General features: G+C 36.1%; 1 protein-coding gene across 1 annotated transcript in view; it reads right to left on the bottom strand.

Annotated features, from left to right (window-relative positions):
- Positions 1-3,199: 3,199 nt before the first annotated feature.
- LOC145996314 (endoribonuclease Dicer-S-like) overlaps positions 3,200-16,807 on the bottom strand; it is a 170,402-nt gene continuing 156,794 nt past the window's right edge. The window contains exons 22-23 of the mRNA XM_083132747.1: positions 14,928-15,009; positions 3,200-10,648 (exon numbers count right to left, since the gene is read on the bottom strand). Of these exons, the coding sequence (XP_082988873.1) occupies positions 10,435-10,648; positions 14,928-15,009 (296 nt within the window). The 3' untranslated portion in view covers positions 3,200-10,434. The remainder of the gene's footprint in view (positions 10,649-14,927; positions 15,010-16,807) is intronic.

The raw sequence follows: 16,807 nt of genomic DNA, 5'->3' as shown, positions 1-16,807 counted from the left end.
TTCCAGAATTCAATGTTTGAAAATTCTAGCTCTATCATTTCAGCATTGTCTCCCTGTTGTATTTTTGTAAAACTGAGAATAAATTTTTGACAATGAAAATGTTCGCTACAAAGTAACTGGGAAGGGATTGGTAACGCCTAACAAACCACGCAGAAGAAATACATTTAAAAAGTGATGTGGACGAATTTGGCAAGTGTGGTATTCGTAGAGCAATTGACGAATTTCACGATCGTGAAGGACAGCGTGCTACTTTAGATTCATAAGTAATTTTTTTAATGAGACAACAGCATTTAGCTTTGCCAGTTTTTTGTCTAGAAGAATTGTAACTTCCGCATATTGCAACACTGCTCCTATGAGTAGTCTTGTGCAGACGACAAACCTTTCCCGCATTGCGTATGCCAGAGCTCAGGCTAAACCGAATGCGCTGTACTATAGTCCCTTTAATTGCCTGGGAGGTACAGCATTCAACAACAACGGAGAATACCTCATCCTGTCAGGTCACTTCAATTTTGTGATGCAGGTTGGAAGATAGCAGAAATTTGCAGATGCTGGACACCCCTTGCTGTTGCATTGCCATGCGGATTTGTTCAAGGCTCATGGGTCTCAAACCTTTGTGGTAGAAAAGGGTTGTTCTTTATAAAAGTTGTTTTTATGTACGTGAAGGTTTAAAAGGTGTATCAAGTAAAAATAGGATTTTTAGGCATTTTAGGTCCTATAGAATTTCAGTAATTCTGTACATGAAACAGAAAGATCTCTAAATTGCATACGTCAAGGGTGTAGCAAGAAGTCCATTCCCTAGCACACCCGGATATATGTATCTTACTCTATATGAAATATAATAATAACCCATGGGTCGACAGCCCTAGAACTCCTGACTGCCAGTCTCCCTCCCACAATCATATCTACAGGTGTGGAGATCTTCAACCAGTAATGGGGTGATCTGGGGTCAGCACGTCAAATCCCTAGCCGTTATAGGAGCTATCCCAAATTCCTCACAAATGGTGGGTTCCCACAGGTCCTATGCCCACGTAAACTTGAACCCATGCTGTCTTGCAGTTGGAGTCCAAAGCACAGGGTCTTCGACCACATGGCCACGAGGAGAACTATATGAAATATAATAATAATAATAATCCTTGGCTCGACAGCCCTGGAGGGGCCTTGGCCTATCTCCTGACTGGCAGTCTCCCTCCCACAATCCTACCTAGAGGTGGAGAGTTCTTCAACTGGCGGTGGCAACCCACCATCGTGAGGAAATTGAGGACTTACCAGTAAGTAGCGTAATCCGGTCTCTGAAATCTCCTTATATAACAGCTGAGGGTTCGACATGCTGGCCACACGTCACTCCATTACCGGTTGCAGATATGAAATATACATTTCCTAATAAAATCTTTCAAATATATATGAGGGGTAGTCATAAAGTTTTAATTATCACCTCGAAAAAATAGTTATGTAATTATTTTTTGTGTGTTTGCAGGTACATGTCTGCAGTCCTGGTACACATTGATATCCCCGCGCCACAGTAGCATGCCGCTAGAGGAGCCAAAATAAAATGGCACAGTCCATTGATAAAGTGAAGTATCGTGCGGTAATTCGTTTTCTGCATTTGAAGGGGAACAATGCTGCAACAATCTATGCTGAGTTGGTGGAAGTGTACGGCTGCAATGCACCATCATATGACCCAGTGGTTAGGTGGCGCAGACGCTTCCAGTGTGGTCAAACAAGTCTGAATGACGAAGAACGAAGTGGTAGACCATCTCTCTGTGAAGAATAGCGAATCGCAAGAGAAGTGGAGGCCCTGGTGCTCGAAGACCGGCGTATCACAATCGAGACGATAGTGGAAAAAGTGAAAATCAGTCATGGATCAGTTTTCAACATCTTGCACGACATTTTGAACATGACAAAGGTCGCCGCCGCGACTGCTCACACCCATTCAAAAAGTCCGCCGAACCGAGGCAGCAGCGGAAATGTTGCAGCTGTGTCAGGCCAATCGAGATGACTTCTTTAGCCGCCTAATCACCATGGACGAGTGCTGGGTGTATCACTATGACCCCAAGACAAAGGAGCAAAGCAAGCAATGGAAACATGTGGATTCACCACCACCGAAAAAGGCGAAGACCTAACCATAATCGGGCAAGGTGATGCTGAGTGTTTTTTTGGGACTGCCATGATGTGGTGCTAACAGATTATGCTCGTAAGGGGCAAACCATCACACGAGCATACTACCGAAATCTCCTGAGGAGGTTACGGGAGGCTGTCAAGACGAAGCGTCGCGGGAAGCTGTCCAAGGGGGTATTTTTGCTCCACGACAACACCCCAGCTCATTCTGCACAGGACACAGTCACACATGCTGCTTCTTAGGGCTATCAAATTTTGCCTCTCCTGACATGGCACCCAGTGACTTCTTCCTCGTTCCTCGGATGAAGAAACCATTGCGTGGCAGGCATTTCCAGAATGACGAGGAGGTGATTTTCGAAGTGGAACGTTTCCTCAACAGCCAAAATGCAGACTTCTACAACTAAGGTGTCTGCCAAGTCATCCATTGTTGGGAAAAATGCGTCACATTGAAGGGTGTATATGCAGAGAAGGACTAACACTATCACCAAGTTTCATGGTCGCAGGTTGATTTTTCGAGGTGATAATTAAAACTTTATGACTACCCCTCGTATATACATTTTTACCATAACGATATAAATGGTCTTTAAATTAATTGAAATTTGATATTTTACATAAAAAAGGCCTAGGTATGAAAAATTTTCGACATTCTGTAATATAGAAACAAATGTCATGGTGCATATTATATTAGCTCATAAATGAGACAATTCTTGTACTGAGATATTAAAAAAAACTATATTTGAATTTTTTGGCCTAAAATAAAATTTGGAAATAACTGAATTATTAGTTCCTTGTGAAATATTTTTAATACCTGCAAAAGTTTCAAATATGACCGGAAACCGATGTTGACTGTCATGCTTAACCCCAATGCTTCATAATCATGCAAGCCACTTTCAAAATTTGTTATAATATTACATTAATATACATATGCACCCAATAAAATGTTTATACATGCATACATTCTTGTGTCAACTTTGATCAATGTGACAAAAAAGTCTGCATCTAACTGGACATGTAAAATGATATTATGAATATGAAAAAAAAAATAACTAAACACAAAGAATATCAATCATAATTTATTCTTCCAACGATTTTTCATAAAATGTAAATACATTGTATTAACCTATCAATTTGACACCAAAATTAACAAGTAATTATTTCAAGAAAATACAACAGTCTTTTTCCTTGCCACTTAGACTTCGTGCTTCGAAATCCATTAACGCACTCTTTCTTCCTTTTTTTAAAAAATAAATATTTATTTTTAATCAGTTCCAGATAACCAGTTAACAAACAAATATAACTACAATAAATAAAATCTAATGTTAAATCAGTTACATCTGAAAGTCTTGACTATAATTCATAATAGGATTTCGTTTAAAAAGTAATAAAAGCTATATCATCATCAGGGAATGGATTTATATGTAGCAAAAATAGGCTCAATATGTAAATACATGTTTAGTTATGTTCACCAAAATATTGATTTAAATATGGACTTAAAATTGTAAAACAAAATACCATTTTAATAATATAAGACACTACATGACCTGCATAAAATACAGTCTCGGCATTGTAACTATTAACGTGACTGTCTTGAAGAGAAATCAAAAGCTAATTTTATATGCGTGCCACATAATCGTTACTTCTGGTGCTGATGTTATGTGCACAATTCAGTAGTAGCGAGGGTGGAGTTATCAATGGGTTGCTTGACTTGAAACTCTCATCCAACGTTGCCAAAATAACATTTGTAACAAACCAGGAGTCCATGCTTGAGCAACAATTCTCTATTGTTGACAACAATTGTAAATCAACAGGAAGTTTAAGTGTTTTATAATAGGAAAAACAAACGATTGGGAGGTGTAAAAAAAAAAATTTTTCTGATGACACTTTGGACTGTGTCAGTTATTGGCAAGAAATTCACCCAACTCTTTTGGTCACACGGGGACATGTAGTTATTGCACAAATATGGAGTATATGTTGAAAAATGTTCTGAAATATGGAAATAATATATAAAAATAACTAAAATATATAAAATATGAGCCAAACCCTAATATATGGAAAATAAAATCTGAATTTTTTGAGTCTACATGCCATGATGCACAGAGAAAATACAAAATAAAACTGACTTCAGCTTCATACATAAATATGTATTTACATATAAATCCATTCCCTGAATATGATCAATGAACAATATCCACATAACCATGTTACAGACATAAATTAATTCAATATTACATTTCTATTGTACATCCACATTTGTATAATAGAAAATACAAAAATTCAGTTCTTTGCAATTTTCTGTTACCATGCATTCTATAAGTATTCACATACAAAATACAATAAGTATCTTGTGAATGGACAAGAAAAAAAATATATATATACATAAGGTTCATTGTGTATGTTGATAGTAATCGTATGGCAATTCTTGTAATGGAAATTTTCAAGGCACAATTCATCTTCAGGTGCAAAATGTGATGTAATCACTCCTATGCACAAAACTTATTTCTCTAAAAATCTGAGACTTGAAACTACTGTCAGTTTATTGTTTGTAAATTAATTAACACCGAACAATTACCAATACGAATGCAAATATGTAAAATTACAGTTGCTAACTTATCACATATTGAAAATCACTATCACACACTCAAAAAAATCTTACTACTAATACACACACCGATAAAGTGTGGAACCTTACCTCTGTGCCCCAGGTTAACCATTAAGAAAATTTCCACTTCGAGCACTGACCACATCCTCATTGCATAGCGTTCAATACAACAGTTACAAATTCATTATTATAAATATCACAGCTTACATTACTGTCTTCATTTTATTCATCCTGTATTTCTAGACCTAGCACCTTATTTTAAGGAAGATTCTACAATAAAGCATTTGCAATAAAAAAAAAATACACATTTAAAAGCATTATATCAAGACTGTTCGGCAAAAGGAACTTAAGTCACAAAATGCAATTTTACACCATACAGTTAACAGTTGGGCTGAAAAGTTCGTAGGCTGACTCATAGATGGCGTTACTAGAATTAAATCCATGTGATTTTTACTTAGTACTAACCTTCAAAAGATACGTGTATAAATTTCACAGCTGACGGATAATTAGTTCGTGAGATATATAGCATTGTGAGTGAAGCAGCTTTTGTTATTGTGAAAAAATGGATAAAAAAGAATTTCGTGTGTTAATAAAGCATTGCTTTTTGGCAAAAAAAAAAATACTGTTGAAGCCAAGGCTTGGCTTGATAAACATTATTCGGACTCTGCACCAGGAAAATCAACCGTTGAGAAGTGGTTTGCTAAATTTAAACGAGGCGAAATGAGCATCGAAGACGTTGCACGCAGTGGACGCCCCAAAGAGGCTGTTACCGACGAAAACATCAAAAAAGTCCACAAAATAATTTTAAATGGTCGTAAAGTGAAGTTGATCGAGATAGCTGAGACTTCAAAAATATCAAAGGAACGTGTTGGACATATTGTGCATGAATATTTGAACATGCGAAAGCTGTGTGCAAAATGGGTGCCGCGCGTGCTCACAATCGATCAAAAGCAACAATGTTTTGATGATTCGGAGCAATGTTTAGCGATATTCAACCGTAATAAAATTGCTTCCCCATCCACCATATTCTCCAGATCTGGCCCCCAGTGACTTTTTCCTGTTTGCAGACCTTAAAAGAATGCTCGCTGGAAAGAAATTAGCACTGATGAAGAGGTAATCGCTGAAACTGAGGCCTATTTTGAGGCTAAAGAGAAATCGTACTATAAAAATGGCATCGAAAAATTGTATGACCGCTATAATCGTTGTATCGCCCTCGAAGGCAACTATATTGAATAATAAAATCGAATTTTGTCAAAAAAATATTTTTTACTATGTTAGCCTACGAACTTTTCAGCCCAACATTCATGTTCATTCTTTAAATACACAATATAAATGTTGATCATCATTGTTTAATATAAAATTTATATTATTTTCTTTAAGTGATTCAATGAAGGCAACAGGAAATGACAGTTTGTGGCTTCCGTGCCTTTTCCAGACACATTACAAAAGTATTTCACATTTGAATAAATCATAAGTGCTGATGAACATATTTTACACATTTGAATAAATCATAAGTGCTGATGAACATATTTTACTCTTTTTCATCTACATGTTAAAGCCACAAGTATTTTTGTTTCCTAGGGAAAGTGCTACAAACAAATAATGTTTAATTTTATGAACATTGTGACCTAACACTCATTTACACAATATCATTGAAATGATATATATGCAACAAACAAACCCTATCAAATAAAATCACTATTGCAAAAGAAAAAAAAATCTTCTCCAGTGCCTCTAATAGTCTCTTCATAAAAAGAGAAAGTATACATAAGCATACCCATACCTATACAATAAAAATACAATGTATTTTTGTAGAGATCCTTATGGTTGACTAAAAAGGAGTTGGCAATCAAATGTATATATAGAAATATATGTCATCAAATAAAGAAAAACAAATAAATGTTTCAAAATAAAATTCTAAAAAAGGACTGCAATTTAACAATTACTTTACACAAAGATAAAATATATACTAAAATTATTCATATTATACATTCCTACCAAAGTTCTCACCATAACTAAAAGGAAAGTACGATCATAAGAAATCACATAAACACATTTCATTTAGGTTAGTGAAATGCATTATATAAAAACATCAAATTTTGGTTCGATGTTATGCAATGAATTAAAAATTAACGCAAACACACTATGAATACTGTTACAAGCCATAAGAGCAACGAACTTAACTAAAGGAAAAGATATGGCAAGAGCTTCAGAAACTTCGAGGACAGAAAGTTATTAAATAGAAACAATTAGGGCAAGGAGCAAGGGAATAATAATTAATTATAAGTAATGGTGGCAAAAGATAAAGGTGTAACTAAAAAATTAGATAGCAAATAAATACAGAGCTTAATTCATAAATGATGCCCAGACATGGTGAGACACAATGCATAAAAACAATCATAAATAAAAGCAAACGGAATGATATTCTTCTGCACACCTATTACATATACATGGTTACAAGGACTATGACTATTGTGTAGAGATCTGATGGCACCTTGTGTGAAAGGCATTCAGAGAATTGTCCTGATCATACTATTTGCATTTTCATGCAAGAGAACAGTCGTTCTTAACCTGTGGTCAATGGACCACTGGGTGGATGCTATGCTCTCTCAGGGAGACCACAAATGCAACCCATACGAGGTTTTACACTTGTCACAAAGGCTCAAAGGAAAATAAGACTGAATTAATAAATAATAGGGATTGGTTGATATGAAATTTTGGCTGATACCAATAAAGTACAGATATAAAATTTACTGATACCGATATCCGACATTCTACCGATCTGATATAAAAATCAAAATGGTCCTTCAAGAAGCTGAATAGTTCATTGTCCTCCTTAATGTTTGTTTCCAGGTGACTTCAGTACAAAAGAAGTTACATATTTAGACAAATACTTTTTAAAAAGTGTGGCATGGAGATTATTTATAAAAATTATAACAAAATGGCAGAATTTTGCACTAAATTACATAATATTTATAGGTATATAGGATCAGTAAAGTAATCTGTAATTTTACTGATAAACCGATATGTCTATAGAGTATCGATTAATCTGTCCCATCCCTACTAAATAAGCTAATTTGAAAATAATATATGTTCTATGGATTGCCGGAGGTGAAAACCTAATACTTTTTTTCACAATTATTAATACTTTGAGTTTATTTATAAGCCTCTATGTTTACTGTGCACCACTGTGTGAGTATTCTTGATATGGTACTGCTACAGTCTTATTTATCCTTTTCACTTTCCAAAAATCAACATGTTACATGCTGCTTTTCTTTCCTTACATTGTATAGATGAATGCTCCCCAAATACGTAAATGAAGTTTCATTACTAACTTTTTCTCTGCTCATTTTTAAATACACACACACACAATTTATATATTATATTGTACATAAACAAATATTTGACATATAAAAAATTAAAAATCAACAACAAAAACATCATTTCATACACACATAACAAACTGTGGATCATAAAACTGTTACGTTACCCCACACCGGGGCATAAATGCAATGCTTTCATTCTAGATTATTCTACTGCGTACGCTGGATCTTATTTTGAACTTGTTTCTGTTCTGAATACATAGTAGCAGAGCAGACATATTTAATGTGTTTTACACAACACACACGCACAAAAAAGTTGTCATACCAATGTTAATTCACACTTTACTTTCCATGCCCTTCAAGGTGGAGTCTATAAGCATGACACTGTAATATTACATAACTTCTGGTTCTCCTCATATTCTTACGCAGACACATACATTTATTCTGAACCATATACAATGGAACCCTGATTTTATGATCCTGGATTTTACATTTTCCCACATTCTACATTAATTCTATGCTCCTAACATAGCAAATTGTTAATAAATTTTCCTCGATTTTAAGCTTTTTCAGGCTTAAATCTAGGTTTCACTGTAAATAGTTTTTGAACACAGGTTACAGGAACAATTTGTTCCACCAAAATCTATTTCTCAGTGCACATTTTCACCCAATTATCCCAAAATTACCTTTCTTATATTTAAATACATTGGAAACACACACATACAAACAACTGTCGCTACACTGTTGACAATAGGCACACAATAGTGAGCTAAGAAAGAAACATACGTGGCAAAAATATACATATATGAAATCTGGAAGAAGCAACGAGACTTTCTTGAATATTGCCACAATCAAATTCCATTTTAAATTGAAAATAAACACAATAGAAAACAGAAAAGAAAAAATGTTTTTTCTTCTTTTCTTGCACACCACTTACTCCAATAGAGATGGGAAAACTTACATAAAGCGTAACTTACACCACATGCTACACATTTTCACGTTGATAATGTTCACTTTCCTTGGAGTGCACGTTTTTCTTCAAGCTTTCACCAGATCACATGACTCCCTCAGAATGTCAGACAAGAAGATTGGGTTAAAAATGATAAAAGATAGATTGTTAAAAAGTAAAAAAAAAAAAAGTAGTCAGAACTTAGGTGCATGCTGGACTTTTGGGCTGCCACAGCAAAGTCATTTTCGAATTCTGATCATTTTAAAAAAACTGGTACGATATTTCAAATTCTGGAAAATCACAGGTGTTTAAATAGTATTTGAGTGAATCCTTGTGTAATTTGTCTTGCTGTTTTCTATATACCTGTAACAGAAATAGGGCTTGTGGTGCCACAAAACAATCAAAGGAGAAAGCAAATTGCACAGAGACTCATTTGGATGATCTACAAGGTATTATGAAATCACGATTTTAAGCTCCCGGTTTCACACTTGCCCACATTATACATTCACCTTGATGGTCCCAACATAGCAAAATATTATAAAATGTTCCTGTTTTACATTTTCTCACATTATAAGTTTTTTGAGCTTGGTCCCCCAAACATGTAATATCGGTTCCACTGTTCATGAAAAAAATTGTAACCTTTTAACAATCTACCTTTTATAATGTTCTACCTAGGGCTAAACTGGTACACCGATGCCGATGTATTGAGATCGGAAAGTGATTGAATATTTACGAATACAAACTGATAAATTTCTGACATGTTTATTTTTCACGAGATCCTTGTAGAGTCTAACCCTCCTGCGAATTATGTACAATTAGATTGATTGATTGATTTTGCATACTTTAGTTCAGTCTTCTGCCACTTTTGGATAATCAAGATGAAGATATGATGAAATTGAAGAAGGGACACTCACGAAGAACACCCAGGCCAAGAATCAAACCCCAGGACCCCTGGAAATAACATGCATTGTAATATTCTGATGTAATTCATGAATATTTTGAAGCAAAAAAACTGGTAAATTGGGAGTGGAATATTTGCATCCTAATATTAATCAATGTTTGAACTGATTTTAATTAGTACCATTTTCAAACATTGGTATCTGTATTGGCGTGAGTCTGTACGAGTACCGACATTTGTATGGGTATAAACTCGGTATTAGCTTTAACCTAATTTTGCCCAACCTCCTGAAGAACACACATTACGTGTTGAAAGCATGAAGAAAAGGTACATGGCACAGCCATATAGAGCGAACATTATCAACATGATGATGAATGTACAAAAAGATACATTCGTGTAAGCACAATTTTAAGTATCGCTGGAATGCTGGGTGGATTCTGCAGTTCATCTGCTACATTCAAGTTACCACAAATAGAATATCTAAAAAAGAAAGCCACGCTGTATAAATAACTATAAATCAATTCGTGCACCATGCTGCTTCAGGGACTAGCTACTCAGGAGGTTGTTTCTTCAAATAATACTTAAGAGCACATTTGGAAGCGGCTTGCTTGGCTTCTTTTTTATTGCAGCCAAAGCCGTAGAATTCCTGGCAACCATCAGCGGCTCTAATTTCAAGCTGCATCATTACAATTCCTCTGCTTTCCAGAATCTCTTTTTGTTCCTTTGTCAAGTACTTCTCATCATCCTTAAGGTCTTTTACAGCACTGGAAAAGAGAAAGAAAGAAAATATATATTTATGAATTACAATGAAAACACGCTGAAACAGGAAATCTTCACTGTCTTATCAATTAAGTGTTTCATGCAGCCACTTCGCTGATGACTTAGTAATATGGGGAAACAGGGAAGAAGAAGTACAGAGACCGTTTGATAGTTGGAATGAGGAAATCAGAAGAGCATGAATGAAATTCAGTACACAAAAGACTGAGGTGCTAATAAAAACAAGAAACAGAGCCAGAAATGAACCAAGAATAAAGATGGACATGGAAGAGTTGTTGACCATGCCTTCTGCTGGTCACTTGCCATTGTGCCACACTAGCGATCCTGGCAGAGCATGCCAAGCAGCATAAGAGCATCAATTGGAAATAAAACTTCCAGTTTTTCTTTATGTTGACGCCTCATTTGATATTCTATCGCAAACTGTTACGCCATAATATTTGTGTAAAGTTGTTTCATTCTTTTTGACTTATCCTGTATATGAGGGATTCAGAGCACAAGTGGCATAACTCCATTCAAGAGAGTTATGAGAAAAAGGCACATTTAAATAAGTTAGTACTGTGTTTAGCTGTTGGAGCACAACCATTTGAAACTTAGTAGAGACTTACTTCTAGTCCTGATACTTCACACTTCTAAGTTATGCATGGAACTCCATTTCCACGAAAAGTGGAGTTGGCCACTTGTGCTCTGAACCCCTCATATATATATATATATGATGAGGATGAGTGATGAAATGATGAAACTGTTGGGAGGAACACTCCCAAAGAACAACCATGCCCAGGCCAGGATTCAAACCCAAGACTCCTGGTATTGTAACAGGTTTTGCTAATCAATAGAATTGAATTTTTAAGAAAAAATACATGTGAAAATGAAGGCATCATACTACAGTCCCTACCAAAGGTTTAAGACTACCTTGTCATGTGTTTTTCTTACAAAGAGAAAAAGTACATATGCGAGTGCTTTTCATGAAATAAACACTAATACAAAATTGGAATTATTATGTAATGTTATTGAAAGGTACATCGAGATCAAGAAAGTGTAAGGGCATATTAATGCACTTATAACTAATAGATGCAACTAAAGGTACAATTTGTAAAATCATTAACCTTTTGAGTCCCAAGGCCATTTTCACAAGTAAGCCTCACGGTCCCGAGCCGATTTTGAGCAAAATGCAGAGTTTCAATTAAATGAGTGTAGATCGGAGACTAATTGCCCTAGAGAGATGAGTGATATACCGTTGTACGCGAAATGAACCAGAGATTCAGACTATATGAAATTTATGCAAATTCGGCGTAAATATGAAGGGGGAAAGGGGGGAAATCCCCTTAAAATACTTTTTTTTAAAAAAATGGGGATTCGCCCCCTCCCGCCCCCTCGAAAAAGTACATGACAGTGTCGACATGCACATGAAAATGATCGCTGACATGTAAGGAACACAAAAATATTTGCATTATTATCATATGACCAATGTAACTTGAGTTGTACATCCCAAAAGGAATGGTCGGCACGCCACTGATTCAAGCTTCAAAATGCAGCGGTACCTTGAAATGACTTTAGCTCAGAGACTATTTGCCCTGGAGATTTGAACGATATACCGTTGTACGCAGAATGAATCACAGATTCAGACGATATATAATTTATGCATATTCGGCGTATATATGGAGGGGGAAAGGGGGGAAATCCCATGAAAATACTTTTTTAAAATGGGGTATCCCCCCCCCCCCCCGAAAAAAAGGATATGAAAAGTTCAAAATGCACATAGAAATTATCGCTGGCATGTAAGAAACAGAAAAATATTTCCATCATTGTCGTATGACCAATGTAACTTGAGTTGAACCCCCAAAAGGAATGGTGGGCACGCCACTGATTCAAGCTTCAAAATGCAGCAGTACCTTGAAATGACTATAGCTCAGAAACTAGAGATATGAAAGATATACCGTTGTACGCAGAATGAATCACAGATTCAGACGATATATAATTTATGCACATTCGACGTACATATGGAGGGGGAAAGGGGGGAAATCCCCTCAAAAATAATTTTCTTTAAAAAAATGGCGTTTACCCCCCCCCCTCCCCGAAAAAATGTCAAAATGGACAAAATGCAAAATTTATGCAAATTTGGCATATATATGGAGGGGGAAGGGAGAAAAACCCCAAAAATTATTTTTAAAAAATTATTGAAATGTTTGAAATTTATACTTTCCCTTGAAAAGAGACGCAAAAGAGAAGTCCCTTTTCACGCCTTATCACCTCCATTTTCATGAAGAAAAAAAAAGGTGCAAGAAACATTTCTGTTAAATAAATGTGTTAGGAACAATATAAAAAAAATAGAAATTCTAGCCAAAAATAGAAAAGTTATAACGTAAAAACTACGACCTTGACACAGCATCTCGGTCGAGACGCTTGGGATCCAAAGGTTAAATCTGAAGTTTGAAAATATACTTGGAAACAAACATTTCTCCTGAAATTAGATGAATGAAGTGTGCAATTTTAATACTCAATAGGTCCACCTTTAACTTTCAAGCACAGTTGCACACGTTTTCTCATGCTGCGGACCAATTTGTGGCATTCTTGGGGTGTAATCTCATTTCATACTTCGGAGACCTGTTCACGAAGTTCCTGGACATTCCTTGGCTGGCATCTGGTTACACGAAGACCAGAGGTTTTCTATAGGATTCAGGTCCGGACTTCATGCTGGCCAAGGCAAATATGAGATTTCCCTCACTTCAATCCAAGCCTTTCTTGCTGACATGTGGCAAGTCACGTTGTCCTGCTGGAAGATGAACTACCCGTTATGGAGCTTCTGGGCGGACGGGAGCATGTTATCTTTCATTGTTTCGATGTATTCTCGTGAATCCCTAGAGCCAGGAATGACTCTCAAAATCCCAGTCCCTGCAGCAGACATGCATCCTCAGATCATGACTGATTGACCCCCACCCTGAACAGCTGGCACAAGGCATTCGGGGAGAAGTTTCTCGGTTGCTGTCCTCCAAACTCTCACTTTTCGGGAGCTGTACAGCACGAATCTCGATTCATCACTGAAAAGGACCTTACCCCAATGTTCCATGGACCAGTTTCTTTTATTTTTGCACCACTTCACACGATTTCTCTTATGTACATTGTTGAGCAATGGCTTTTTGAGAGGAGCGTAAGACGCGAGTCTACATTCCCCCAGACGATGCGAAATGGTCATCTTTGAGACCCTTTTATTAGTGGAATCTTCAAATTCCCTCATTATCGCTGGAAGAGGGGCTTTACCAATATTCTTTGGCGCTCTTGCAATAATCCGGTCCTCACATACATACGTTACCCTGGGGCGGCCGCAGTGTGGTTTATCAATCACTGTACCTTGCTGCTGGAATTTGTTTATTGTGTTCGCCATGCAGGTATTACTCACATTCAATGCGACTGCAATTTCTCTATGAGACCTATTGCATCTGTACATACCAATTATTTGCCATTTCATGGCCACGGACACAGATTTTTTCCCCATTATCTCGTAGCTTGTGATTCAAACAGCCTGTTTATTATCAAGCATAAAGAAAAGAGGTTTGGACTTGCACAATGCTGCTACTCGAGATATGTCTTTCTGTGCCATCTATTGACACACATTTCAACTAATGACTGATAAAATTTGTTCACTCCAGCACAGTCGCTGAGGAAGATATTGTTATCTGAAGACCTCTCAGTTTTCGCTTTTTTTTTTATTTTGCAAATTTTAGGAGAAAAAAAATATAAAACGAATTATTTTTTTTTCTTTCACCAAAACCTTTGTTCATGTTCCACAATACTGAAATAAAATTCTGTACTGTCATAACGACGTCGGTTACGTGTATACACATTCATCTGTACTTCAAAATGCTGTTTTTTTCAGTTAAGAAATTTGATTTTCCACTTTCGTATCTCAAGAACTACAAGACGTACCACTATCTTTTCGGCAATACATGCCTCACACACTATATTACTTCCATACAATTTCACTCGATATTTGTAACAAAAACTTTCGGTCAGGATTCATTTATATAAAAAAAAGTTGGTGGTCTTAAATTTTTGGTAGGGACTGTATTTACAAAACTAACTTCTTACAGTTCATATTTTAGCCGCCTTTAGTTAACGAATTAATATTTATTATAAAGACTTCTTAATATCTAGAACTTACATTTAGCTATGGCTTTTCAGAATTAAAGTAATGATTTTTTGCAAACATGTAGTGTTCAACACCCAATTTTCTATACTATGCAATAATATGAAAGCAAATAAATTTCTTACAGAGTTTCGAATTTCACAGCCGTGGGGAACATTTCATGAAGCCTTCTGACTGGATGTTTTGGGGCATCTCTGCTGAATTTCTCTGAAAGTAAACATTACACGTGAAATACCAGTTCAGTGTGCACATACAGAACAATGCAAATAAAGTTCCAAGTTAACTGTGACCAATGATGAACCGTACACTAGAGTTCTGCATGGGATCAGTTTGACTAGTTCGTAATCGTTTAAGTATCCCACCCTTGAGCATATACAATCTAATATCATTTTAATGTGACAATACTCGTAGAAATATATATGTAAAATATCCACTCTGGTATTTTCAGCCCACAACTTCATTTTCACTATGTTTGTCAATTCATGATCCATATTTGAGGGCCACTAACACAGACCAATTTACTACAGGGCTTTGAGTATGTTGCTTGCCTTGCCTAATTGAGTATGATTCGCTCATGACATAATTGTGAGCGAAGAACTCTCACTTCCATATTAGAACATTGGCATAATATCTAATATCTAGTGTCGTCCGTGCAAACTATTAGGCGCTCGAGCAAAAAACACTCCCTGCAGCACTCTAGCGTACACTATAAGTCTGCAACTATGTGTATTGCTTACGTGTATTTGTTTGTTTATTAAAAATTGTACCATATTTATGCATGCATAAGTGTGTGCGTGTATAATGCAACCCCTGGTTTTTGATGGGGAAAAGCAACAATTATATCACGTACATAATGTGCAGTACAATTTAGGTTTAAAAAAAATGGATTTCTTCTTAGTTCTAGGTTATAAAGCTTATTGTTATGCTGACCAAGAGTGAATGACAACATAGATATTCAACGAGTTACCTGTTGCTATGTGGACCATGAGGAGAATATAGTCTTGTGCATAAAATGAGTCACCAACCCCCCCCCCCCTTTCCACTGTTTTTAGAATCCAAAAGCTTTCACTTCTGTAAACACGTTGCTTACTTTGTAGGTGTTTACTTTGTAGTAAAGGGGAGGTACATGTTCGAATTCTGTCAGAACAGCTCAGCCTTTCTCGGTGTTGCAAAACTTTCCGTTACAAAGAAAAAATCATGGGAAATGGCTATTACACTTTCATAGTGTTTTCTTAAAAATTATTATTACTAAAGAAATCATTAAAGCCATCCTGTTGATATATATGTGGGATATGCAGTGATATAGTGATAACATATGTGGTTTCATGTTGGCTGTCCAAATTATTTCGTGTATAATATGAACCACTGTTTTTTGGGGCAAGTTTTTTTAAAAAAGAAGAGTGCATTATACATGAGTAAATACGGTAATTGGTGCATCAGCATTGAGGCTATATGCAACCTTCTTAATATGGGAATATAGATCCCTTAGGATAAACACAATTAGTGTGTCTTCAATTTTGTAAGCCAGCCCTGGCTTTGCCCAATTTTTCGCTGTCGCTGTTTTACCTGTGTGGAATTGTTTCAGTCAGTGCTACATAAATAGGTTCTGGTGGCCAAATGAGTGCTGGCTTAGTTGGTACAGCAATGACATAGTATGACAAACCCAGACTTGCACCTCAATTTTTCACTGACATTTCTACACAGTACATCTCCTATGTGTGTCAAATTGTAAAGCAATCCTAGCCCTTTTTGTACCAATACAAGTATATTATTTGTTAACAACACTATAAAACTCACCAACAGCACGATAAAAAACACTTTAGAACAGGGTTTGAAAAACCCCAGTTGCCAGGTTGCCATGGCGACTAAAAATTTCAGCCTGGCGACTGTGATCTTTTGCTGTAATATGTACGAAATTTTGATGATTCTAAGTTCAAATTGCAGTAGACCGTAAGTTAGCAAATGATTTTTTTTTCTTTTATCAACGTTGTGAACATTCCATAGA

The sequence above is a fragment of the Lepisma saccharinum genome, chromosome 12, assembly GCF_977018435.1.
Source record: "Lepisma saccharinum chromosome 12, izLepSacc3.1, whole genome shotgun sequence".
NCBI lineage: Eukaryota > Metazoa > Arthropoda > Insecta > Zygentoma > Lepismatidae > Lepisma > Lepisma saccharinum.
The sequence above is the reverse complement of the archived record's forward strand: the minus strand, read 5'-3'. Positions and strand labels throughout refer to the sequence as shown.